At 43.8% G+C, this 12,358-nt stretch overlaps 1 protein-coding gene across 4 annotated transcripts in view; it reads right to left on the bottom strand.

Annotated features, from left to right (window-relative positions):
- plxnb1b (plexin b1b) overlaps nt 1-12,358 on the bottom strand; it is a 285,985-nt gene that overhangs the window by 33,463 nt on the left and 240,164 nt on the right. For all 4 annotated transcript variants that reach the window (XM_070895494.1, XM_070895495.1, XM_070895497.1 and 1 more), the window contains 6 exons: nt 11,252-11,494; nt 5,691-5,867; nt 5,354-5,502; nt 3,700-3,800; nt 3,312-3,529; nt 1,304-1,482 (listed from right to left, as the gene is read on the bottom strand). In XM_070895494.1, the coding sequence (XP_070751595.1) occupies nt 1,304-1,482; nt 3,312-3,529; nt 3,700-3,800; nt 5,354-5,502; nt 5,691-5,867; nt 11,252-11,494 (1,067 nt within the window). The remainder of the gene's footprint in view (nt 1-1,303; nt 1,483-3,311; nt 3,530-3,699; nt 3,801-5,353; nt 5,503-5,690; nt 5,868-11,251; nt 11,495-12,358) is intronic.

The following is a 12,358-nucleotide window of genomic DNA, read 5'->3' as shown; positions in this document are numbered from 1 at the left end:
GTTCTGTTGATTGAGGGATGAATATTGACCAGGACACCGGGGATAACTCCCCTATTCTTCTTCGAAATAGTGCCTTGGGTTCTTTTATGTCCAGTTGAGAGCGCATTCAGTTTAACATCTCATCCTAAAGACGGCACCTCTGACAGTGCAGCGCTCCCTCAGTACTGCACTGGAGAGTCAGCCTAGATTTATTTATGTGCTCAAGTCCCTGGATAGAGACTTGAACCCACAACCTTTTGACTCTGAGGCAAGAGTGCTACCCACTGAACCACAGCTGACACTTTTAAGTGTACAGCAGGAATAAACTGAAGCAGAAAAATCATTGATACTTTACAAATACCAATGTGCTAACAGTATTAGTGAGTCACAATTTATACCATTAATTATACTCTGAGTCTTGAATCTCAATACCAAAATCCAACTGCCTCCATACATGGTAGCACATTCACAACCATGACATCAGTAGAATAGATCCTGGAAATGCATGAAAAATTAAACTATTCTGCACATAATTCTACCTTTTCCAGTCACGTGGGTTGGTCATATCATTAATTCAATATTTTTCATATCCCATCACACTTTTCTATTTATTCTATTGATTACACTATTTACACATGCTGTAGAAAGCTCTGCATGATAGAGAAGGGCTATGTTAACCCTTCCAATCCTCACTGAAGGATTTACTCGAATTCTTCTTTCATCTACTATCTATGCTCCTCCTCTCCGGAAAGCAGCGACTCTTGCTTTTTCAATGTTAGCAGGTTACTTAACAGAGAGAGCTATTGAATCCGAGACCAACGTCACCTCACACATGCACTTTCTGGAACCCAGGCTAATTTTTCACCTTCCTCACCCAGAGTTGCAGAAGCCAATAGCACTATTTTCTTCATGTGAAGAAAATACAGACCCACAGCCACCCAAATTGAAGGATACTGAGGCATTGGGCTTTTCCAAGGCTTCAGTGGGACTCCCACCAATTCTCTAAGAGGGCTTTTATGGGCAGCAAGGGCAGAATTCCACTTGGGTGGAAAAGACACAATTTCAGGTCCATGGTCTCACCCTTCTGCCAATTTGTAAATTGAGAAGTCAGAAATGTTCTCCTCATAAGGATAATGGATCTTAGCCTATCATCATGACCCCCGTTGAGATCAGCACAGACTTGGGATCACATTTGGAACCTTTCAGGTCTATGTGGTTCAATTCTTAATTGGATATGGCACTTATAAGTAAGCTATTTGAGGAGCAATAACTCTTTAAGGGATGCCTGGTCACAAACCCAAGCCCAGGCGCAATTGTCCCTTACCTGCGCAGCATGAGTTTGGGGTTCTTGGCAACATTCTGCTCCACAAGGTCATTCAGCAGCGTTTTCAAGATGTCCGTATAATATTCCAGCTTCCCGTGCAAGGAGACAGTCAATAGCGATGCTACATAAGCACGATCTCGTGGTGAAAACGTCCGCTGGCTCTCCAGTGTGTGAATGAACTAAGAGAGAGAGACATTACAGATACATAAAACAAGTTGAGAAAAAAGAAAATCGATTCACTACCCATCAAGGCTTCCCCCTCACCCAAAGATTTGTCACATTCCATTTGCCTCCAGAGTTCTCTTTCGACTGGAAAGGCAGCTCAGCCCAGCTCGGTCTCCAGGACTAGATATATAAACAAATGGAAGGTCACCTGACAGGAGATGCACAAAGATACGGTGATTACTATCCAGTATCAGGGTGGCTACCTGGTAATTTTGGAAAATGAAAACTGGACAAAAGAATGCTTTAAAAAGGCTGTGTGCAACTGTGAGAAAGATCCCATCACACGTGTTTTTAAAAAAAATGCATCCACCACCCCCCCACCCCGCCCAGTTTTGAAGTGGGCAAAAGATGCTGGTTCCAGTGAAAGTGGCTCCAGATATCTTCAGGTTCAGTGGCGACTGTCTCTCCCATAAATAGTCGGAGTATCTTACTTTTATGGCAGTTGACTCTTCGCTCTGTATCTACTTGCACAATAGCACAACCCAGAGATGCAACAATAAAGTTTCCTTTGTGATCTGGACTATATATTCCCATCCTTCACAGGACTGCTTCTTTAATCTCTTTGAAGGCGGGCCAAGCAAATACTTGGTGAGGCGAGGCCCAATACAAATAAATAGGCTGCTCTGCTTCACAGTAAGGTAAACACGCGGGGCCGCAGTTATGATCAGACCCACTCAATTCCAATGCAACTGGTCTCCACTTAATGATACAAAATAAAGAAGAAGCCATGCTCCTACAGCATTTCCGATCACTTCGTCTAGGTGAAATCCAGTTTTAGGCTCCGTATTTAAGAAGGGATATACTTGCATTGGAGGCAGTTCAGAGAAGGTTCACTAGGTTGATTCCAAAGATGAGGGGGTTGACTTATGAAGAAAGCTTGAGTAGGTTGGGCTTATACTCTTTGGAGTTTAGGAAGAATGAGAGGTAATCTTATTGAAACATAAGATACTGAGGGGGCGCGACAACGTAGATGCAGAGAGGATGTTTCCCCTCATGGGGGAATCTAGAACTGGGGGCATAGTTTAAGAATAAGGGGTCGCACAATTAGTACTGAGACGAGGAGGAATTTCTTCTCAGAGTCGTAAGTCTGTGGAATTCTCTGCCCCAGGAGAGCTTTGGAGGCTGGGTCATTGAATGTATTTAAGGTAGAGATAGACAGCTTTTTGAGTGATAAGGGAGTGAAGCGTTATGGGGAGCGGGCAGGGAAGTGGAGCTGAATCCATGATCAGATCACTCATGATCTTATTGAATGGCGGAACAGGCTTGAGAGGCCAAATGGCCTACTCCTGCTCCTATTTGTTATGTTCTTATGCCTTTTCTTTAAAAACTTGAATGCCTGCGCAGCAACCTGTGTCAATAAACCTCTCTCTGCCGCCGGTTTCTGTCTCTTTATCTCTTAATATTCACGGCCAGAAAAGGAATCAAAGCCTTTGCGATTCAATAGGTGTGAGGTATTTTCTCAGCTTTCCAAATCCTTTGTGTAAACTTGTCAAAAAAATCCCCGACCATGATAAGAACAGTAAGTTCCCTTTCTCCCACCTTGATGTAGAAGAGGCCACAAACAGTGAAATACCAACACACCTTCAAATGTTAGGAATGCCACTCATTGCTTTATCGAGGTCATACAACATTTTCTTGTGACCAAGAACAGAATAATTTACAACTGATTTTGCCTATTGAGACTGCTGTGTAGTTGCCTCCATGTTACATGCACGTAGACACAATGTGCAGGCACTATTACAACAAACACACACAGATTCTGAGCCAAAGTACTTCCCTTTACCTTGGTGAGGAAAAGCTTGCTATTCAATAAATTAGAAAGTTGGACAAGCCCCTGTTCCACTGTCTGGCGCCGAGATTCAGGGACATCCAGATCCCGCTGCAGGGGTGACTCTCTGTGTCCTGGGAAAAAGATTCGCTCGGCATAGGTCTTGTAATCCAGAAAAGGAATTCCAGTTCCAACCAGATCACTGGATAGATCCATCATTTCAGTCATGAGATCTTTTAAAAGTTCATTATAAATGTTATTAGTAATTTAAAAAATGATTGAAGAGACATTCATAGAAATGAGTAAAACTTATTTAATAGCAAATAAAATGCAGTACTGGCATGTTGAAGTTATTGCGATAGGATATTTGTTTTACATGCACGCGCGCACAGAGCCAACACACCTGTGAACTCTTTCTTGCATCGATCACGGACACTAGTCTCCAGATTCTCCAGCTGGATCTGTACTTTCTTGTAGTCTCTCAGTGCTTGTTTACTTTTTCGCCTGTCAGGTAGAGAACGAGATCACATCATTTGCAGAATAGGGTGGATTGGTGGATTTTATGCAAAGTTATGGCTCAGATCCACTGTCCTTATGAGGCTAACATTTCTGACTTTGTGAGGGACAAGCAGGCAGGAGGCGACCAGGTACATTGGGCATGTAGTGGTACCACCACTAGGACGGCGGATACTAGACCTGGCACATTCGATAGAAGAATTCCCTTCTAATCAAAATTATCCCTCCCAGCAGGATATCCAGAAGAGGAGTAAGAGCTGGGGAATTTTAATTCACTTAATTAATTAAATAAATCTGGAATAAAAAGCTAAAATCAGTAATGGTGACCATGAAACTACCGGATTGTCAGGAAAACCCCATCTGGTTCACTAATGCTCCTTAGGGAAGGAAATCTGCCGCCCTTACCCAGTCTGGCCTATGTGTGACTCCAGACTCACAGCAATGTGATTGATTCTTAACTGCCCTAGCAAGCCACTCAGTTGTATCAAATTGTTACGAGAAACAGTAAGAATAAAACCGGATGGACCACCCAGCATCGCCCCAGGCACCAGATTAGGAGACGACAATGGCACACCAACTCATGACCTAAAATCACTGTTGGGAGTACCTTAACCACACGGACAGCAGCTGGTCAAGGCGGTGGCTCACCACCACCTTCTCAAGGGCAATTAGGGATGGACAATAAATGCTGGCCCTGCCAGCGACACTCACATCCCATGAATGCATAAAGCAGTAAAGTGCCTGGCAGTTACAATGAATGCAACACAGTTAGAGCTGTGAGCTTCCATGTTACTCCACCTGCCAGTTGGGATAACTTCCACTGCCTCTCAATCTTGTAGACTGGTGGATAATAATGAATGACTTGTGGAAGAAAAGTGAACGAACCCCCACCAATTTCCCAACTCATTTCACATTGGACCCTTATGTCAGCTGTGGCTCAGTGGGTAGCACACTTGCCTCTGAGGTTGTGGGCTCAAGTCCTACTCTAGGGACTTGAGCACATAAATCTAGGCTGACACTCCAGTGCAGTCGGAGGTGCCGTCTTTTGGATGAGACATTACACCTAGGCCCCGTCTGCCCTCTCAGGTGGACGTAAAAGATCCCAAGGCACTATTTCGAAAAAGAGCAGGGGAGCTATCCCCAGTGTCCTGGTCAATATTTATCCCTCAATCAACGTAACAAAAACAGATTATCTGATCATTATCACATTGCTGATTGGGGGAGCTTGCTGTGCGCAAATTGGCTGCCGCATTTCCTACATTACTACAGTGACTACACGCCAAAAGTACTTCATTGGCTGTAAAGCGCTTTGAGACGTTTGCTGGTCTTGAAAGGCGCTATATAAATACAAGCCTCTTTCTTTCCATAAGCTGTAGAGACGGGAGACAATTAGTGCTAGCATCAAATACCATTAACCACAAATTGGGCCATCCTTTGCTGCTCTTGAATGGCCAATAATACTTCTACTAGCCGGGAAGATGGTTGGGAGATTTAAAGAATCTGGTTGAACCTCAGCGAGGATATTGTTCACTATTCCCTACCTGTAGATAAGGACAATGATCAGGACAATCAGGGCGACGATGGATGCTCCCACCCCGAGACCAATCTGGGCCTCCAGTGGGAAATTAGACGGACTGTCTGCATCGTATTGGATCTTCCCCAGTGTGAAATTCAGCTTTCCCATTTGCACCTGTGAGACAAGAAGAGAATGAAGGAATGAGAGACAGAAAGAGGGGGAAAAATATTTCAGTAAAACATGTATAAAAGAGATATTTCAAGGTTGACTGAGAACTGTGGATTTTTATTTTGGCTTAAAGACTGCCCAGTAAGGTTCACTATCAGCTATAGCCATATACGAAAGGGAGGAACATTGCATACAATAAATTCTGGCAGCGTGTCCGTGCTTTCCTGCTTTCTCCTGCTTCGAGGTGCAGGTTGCTCCAGGGGTGGCTCGCAGTACAGGTGATTTCCAGTCAGAGTTCGCACAACGCACATTCCCTCACCCACCATTGCAACCACCTCTTCCTTGGTAATGGCTAGGTCCAAGTTTTCGCCCTGAAGACAGAACAGGGGAGGAAGAAAAAAGTCAAAAGTAGAGACACAGAAGGGAATCTTAAAGAGTAGGAAATGTGTCTCGTTTACAGTGGATAACAGAGAGCAAAATAAAGTTAGACTGTAGTGGGGTATTGGAAGAAGAACGCAGTCAGACTTGTGGGGTGAGCTGCCAAACCCAGAGGGGTTCTGCAGAGAATAGCATGTTGTCAGACCTTGCCAGAGGGTCAGCTGTTTCTGAGAATAAAATATTGACAGATCTTATGGGTTGGGCAGTAGTGCAAGGGAGGGAAATATTGACAGATTTTATGGGTGGGGCATTAATATTAAAGAGGGGGGCACTATCACATCTCAGTGAGGGGGGTATATTCAGATCCAGGTGGGGATTTTGAGGGCGGAATGTTAGCGGAATTCATGAGAGTGGAGTGGGGAGGAATCTTAAGCCGACTTTCTCAAACAGCAGCGACCTCCTGCCAAATGCAGTCTAAACTTTTTAAGTGGGACAACCATTTTATTGAGGAATGATATAAATTTATTAATGGATCATTGTGATCACCTATAAGAGAGGTAGAAGAACATATATGTGGGCAAATTACTGCAACGTGCAAAAACTATAGAGCTGTAATAGTGGGGGATTTTACGACCCCAATATTAACTGGAAAAAAGGCAGTGTAAATGGTACAGAGGGTGCGAAATTCCTAAAATGCATTTAGGAGAACTGCTTTAGCCAGTATGTAACAAGCCCAACAAGGGAGGAGGTGGTTCTGAACTTGGTTTTGGGGAATGAAGAGGGGCAGGTGGAAGGGGTATTAGTGGGAGAGCATTTTATTGCTAGTGATCATAATTCAATAAGATTTAGGGTAGTTATGGAAAAGGACAATGGGGGACCAGGAATAAAAGTTCTCAATTGGGGTAAAGCAAATTTTACTGAGCTGAGATGCAATTTGGCCAAAGTGGACTGGAAATGGCTACTTGATGGTAAATCATATAAACATAGAAAATAGGTACAGGAGTAGGCCATTCGGCCCTTCGAACCTGCACCACCATTTAATAAGATGATGGCTGATCATTCACCTCAGTACCCCTTTCCTGCTTTCTCTCCATACCCCTTGATCCCTTTAGCCGTAAGGGCCATATCTAACTCTCTCGAATATATCCAACGAACCGGCATCAACAACTCCCTGCGGTAGAGAATTCCAGGGGTTAACAACTCTCTGAGTGAAGAAGTTTCTCCTCATCTCGGTCCTAAATGGCTTACCCCTTATCCTTAGACTGTGACCCCTGGTTCTGGACTTCCCCAACATCGGGAACATTCTTCCTGTCCAGTCCCGTCAGAATTTTATATGTTTCTATGAGATTCCCTCTCATTCTTCTAAACTCCTGTGAATACAGGCCCAGTCGATTCAGTCTCTCCTCATATATCAGTCCTGCCATCCCGGAAATCAATGTGGTGAACCTTCGCTGCACTCCCTCAATAGCAAGAACGTCTTTCCTCAGATTAGGAGACCAAAACTGAACACAATATTCTAGATGAGGCCTCACCAAGGCCCTGTACAACTGCAGGAAGACCTCCCTGCTCCTATACTCAAATCCCCTAGCTATGAAGGCCAACATGCCAATTGCCTTCTTCACCGCCTGCTGTACCTGTATGCCGACCTTCAATGACTGATGTACCATGACACCCAGGTTTCGTTGCACCTCCCCTTTTCCTAATCTGCGCCATTCAGATAATATTCTGCCTTCATGTTTTTGCCACCAAAGTGGATAACCTCACATTTATCCACATTATACTGCATCTGCCATGCATTTGCCCACTCACCTAACCTGTCCAAGTCACCCTGCAGTCTCTTAGCATCCTCCTCACGGCTCATACTGCCACCCAGTTTAGTGTCATCTGCAAACTTGGAGATATTACACTCAATTCCTTCATCTAAATCTTTGATGTATATTGTAAATAGCTGGCGTCCCAGCACTGAGCCTTGCGGCATCCCACTAGTCACTGCATGCCATTCTGAAAAGGACCCGTTTATCCCGACTCTCTGCTTCCTGTCTGCCAACCAGTTCTCTATCCGTGTCAATACATTACTCCCAATACCATGTGCTTTAATTTTGCACACCAATCTCTTGTGTGGGACCGTTCATAAATCCATGCTGACTTGGCCCGATCCGGTCACTGCTTTCCAAATGCGCTGCTATTTCATCTTTAATAATTGAGTCCAACATTTTCCCCACTACTGATGTAGGCTAACCGGTCTATAATTCCCCATTTTCTCTCCTTTTTTAAAAAAGGTGGTGTTAAATTAGCTAACCTCCAGTCCATAGAAACTAATCCAGAGTCGATAGACTGTTGGAAAATGATCACCAATGCATCCACTATTTCTAAGTACTGTGGGATACAGATTATCAGGCCCTGGGGATTTATCGGCCTTCAATCCCACCAATTTCCCTAACACAATTTCCTGACTAATAAGGATTTCCTTCAGTTCCTCCTTCTCGCTAGACCCATGGTCCCCTAGTATTTCCGGAAGGCTATTTGTGTCTTTGTTCGTGAAGGCAGAACCAAAGTATTTGTTCAATTGGTCTGCCATTTCTTTGTTCCCCATTATAAATTCACCTGATTCTGACTGCAAGGGACCTACGTTTGTCTTCACTAATCTTTTTCTCTTCACATATCTACAGAAGCTTTTGCAGTCAGTTTTTATGTTCCCAGCAAGCTTCCTCTCATACTCTATTTCCCCCCTCCTAATTAAACCCTTTGTCCTCCTCTGCTGAATTCTAAATTTCTCCCAGTCCTCAGGTTTGCTGCTTTTTCTGGCCAATTTATATGCCTCTTCCTTGGATTTAGTACTATCCCTAATTTCCCTTGTTAGCCATGGTTGAGCCACCTTCCCAGTTTTATTTTTACTCCAGACAGGGATGTACAATTGTTGAAGTTCATCTATGTGATCTTTAAATGTCCACCATCAACCCTTTAAGTATCATTCGCCAGTCTATTCTAGCCAATTCACGTCTCATACCATCGAAGTTACCTTTCCTTAAGTTCAGGACCTTAGTCTCTGAATTAACTGTGTCACTCTCCATCTTAATAAAGAATCAGTGTCAGAACAATGGGAGGCATTCATGGAGGAGATCCTGAGGGTACAGAGCAAGTATATTCCCTTAAAAAATGGGTGGGGCTAACAAATCTAAACCCCCTGTATGTCAAGGGACATACAGGGCAAGATAAAGAAAAAAAGGGAAGCTTATGACAAATACCGAGAACTCAACACTGCAGAAACTCGAGGAGTATGTGCAGGGGTGCAATTAAAAAAGATATCAGGAAAGCAAAGAGAGAGCATGAAAGAATGTTGGCAAGTAAAACCAGGGAAAACCCAAAGATGTTTTTTAAATATATTAAGAGCAAGAGGATAACTAGAGAAAGAGTGTGGCCTATTAGAGACCATAAAGGAAATGTGTGTGTGGCGGTGGAAGTCATGGGTATGATTCTTAATGAATACTTTGCATCTGTTTTCACAAAAGAGGGGTGATGCAGACTTTGCAATGAGACAGGAGGAGTGTGAAATATTTGACAAAATAAACAAAGAGAGAGAGAGAGGAACTATTAAGGGGCTTAGCAGCTTTGAAAGTGGATAAATCCCCAGTCCCGGATGAAATGTATCCCAGACTGTTAAGAGAAGCAGAAGAGGAAATAGCAGAGGCTCTGACCATCATTTTCCAGTCCTCTCTGGCTATAGGTGCAATGCCAGAGGACTGCTAATGTTGTACCTTTGTTTAAATAGGGAGAAAGGGATAGACCGAGTAATTACAGGCCAGTCAGCCTAACTTCAGTGCTGGGAAAATTATTAGAAAATATCCTAAGGGACAGGATAAATCTTCATTTGGAAAGACATGGATTAATCAAAGACTGTCAGCATAGATTTGTTAAGGGAACGTCATGTCTGACTAACTTTATTGAATTTTTCAAGGAGGTAACCAGGAGGGTTGATGAGGGCAGTGCGTATGATGTAGTGTATATGGATTTTAGCAAAGCTTTTGATCAGGTTCCACATGGCAGACTGGTCACAAAAGTAAAAGCCCATGGGATCCAGGGCAAAGTGGCAAGTTGGATCCAAAATTGGCTCGGAGGCAGGAAGCAAAGGGTAATTGGTTGATGGGTGTTTTTGTGACTGGAAGGCGGTATCCAGTGGGGTTCCGCAGGGCTCAGTGTTGGGTCTCTTGTTTTTTGTGGTATATATCAATAACTTGGACTTGAATGTTGGGGGTATGATTAAGAAGTTTGCAGATGACACTAAAATAGGTCGTATGGTTGATAATGAAGAAGAAAGCTGTGAATTGTAGGAAGATATCAATGTACTGGTCAGAACAGTGGCAAATGAAATTCAATCCAGATAAGTATGGGGTAATGCATTTGGGGAGGTCTAACAAGGCAAGGGAATACACATTACATGGTACGACACTGAAAAGTGTAGAGGAACAAAGGGACCTTGGAGTGCAGGTTCACAGATTCCTGAAGGTAGCAGGCCAGACAGATAAGGTGGTTAAGAAGGCATATGGAATGCTTGCCTTTATTAGTCACGGCATAGAATACAAGAACAAGGAGGTTATGCTTATACAGATAAAGCACTGGTTAGGCTGGAGTACTGTGTGCAGTTCTAGTCACCACATTACAGGAAAGATGTGATTGCACTCAAAAGGGTGCAGAGGAGATTTACAAGAATGTTGCCTGGACTTGAGAACTTTGGCTATGAGGCAATATTGGAGATGCTGGGTCTGTTTTCTTTGGACAGAAGAGGCTGAGGGGAGACCCGATTGAGGTGTATAAAATTATGAGGAGCCTGGATAGATTGGATAGGAAGGACCTGTTTCCCTTGGCAGAGAGGTCAACAACCAGGGGGCATAAATTTAAAGTAATTGGGGGGAGGTTTCGAGAAGATATGAGGGAAATTTCTTCACCCAGAGGGTGGTGGGGGTCTGCAGCTCACTGCCTGAAAGGGTGGTAGAGGCAGGAACCCTCACCACATTTAAAAGATACTTGGATGTGCACTTAAAGTGCCGTAACCTACAGGGCTATGGACCTAGAGCTGGAATTAGGCTGGATAGCTTTTGGTCGGCCGGCACGGACACGATAGGCTGAAATGGCCTCCTTCCTTGCTGTAAATTTCTATGATTCTATGAATAGGTGCTGTGATTAAAAAAAACAAGGGGCTGGGGGGGGGGGGGGGGCGGTAAATGAGGGGATTAAATGCATTTTTTGCCACCAGTACCCTCAAAATACAAAGACAGAATAGAAGAAATATCAGGTATTTAGTACATTTTCTGCCGAGATAATCCCTTCTCTGTTACACACCAACTACTGAAAAAAAAATCACTTTAGAAAGTCACCATACCTCAACAGAAAGGACACTGCCTGGTTTGTGCCTGTATGGCTTTGAAGGGTCATCCGCATTTAATGACTTCAGGATAGGGTCAGGCTTGTATGTGAACTTGGTTGGACTGATCTCATTGAAATCGAAGCACAGGTTGTCCATGATGAAGTGGACGGTGATCACCGCATGGCTGACGGGGGCTTCGATCGATGGCGTTTTACACGTCATGAAGGAGGAGGAGTTCACCTGACAGAACTCAAAGAACTGAAAAGAAGTCGGGGGAGGGGGGGGGTGGGGGGAAAGAGAAGGGGGGGAAAGACAGGTGAGAATAATGGCGCTATATCTCAGTCAGACAGGAATTGAACATTACAACAACTTGCACTTATATACTGTAGCATCTTTAACACAGGAAAACGTCCCAAGGTGTTATCAAGGAGAGAGTTGGACGAGGTGGGCGTGGGAGGCCCGAGGGGTTACCAAGTCCTCAAGTTACTTGGAAAATAGGGTTTGTCACAAGCATATAGGATCACACAGGCAACGATTCATTCAGCCAATGTTAACCCTCCCTCAAAGAGACCTGTATGAACCTGCCATCTTGTGAAAGAACCGTATCCTTAGTTGACCAAAAATATCAAGGAGTTGAGAGCGGGGGCAGGTGATGTCATAGAGTATTCAGGTGCCATATTGTTGACATCATCAGATCGTGACTCCGGTGTCGCTGATTAGGGATCAGGCAGTCAGCTGACTAGATAATGATTACACCAGGAAAAATCTCTCGTTTGATCTCCAGCCAATGAATACAATTATGGTAAAATTACTAGATGACAGTTTCAAGCTGTCTGAATGAATTAACCTCACCTGGAGTATCAAAAGTTGCAGCTGGCTGATTCAGTCACAATAAAGAAAAACAACAATTTCAATTGTGCAATTTGAGTATAGAAGTTTCACAGCTCACGTTAAAAAATAATGATTAACAATGCCTTCTTCATTTTGATCTTTTTTTGATCCATGCAGCTGTGTTTTATCCATCCCCATGATTGCTCTCACCCCTGCAGCTAAACTTCTACCTTTGGTGGGAGAGTGGGCTGTTACTCCACGGACACTATGCCATGTCGAGACTAGCTGAAA

Source organism: Pristiophorus japonicus, chromosome 12 (assembly GCF_044704955.1).
Source record: "Pristiophorus japonicus isolate sPriJap1 chromosome 12, sPriJap1.hap1, whole genome shotgun sequence".
In the NCBI taxonomy this organism is placed as follows: Eukaryota; Metazoa; Chordata; class Chondrichthyes; family Pristiophoridae; genus Pristiophorus; species Pristiophorus japonicus.
The sequence above is the reverse complement of the archived record's forward strand: the minus strand, read 5'-3'. Positions and strand labels throughout refer to the sequence as shown.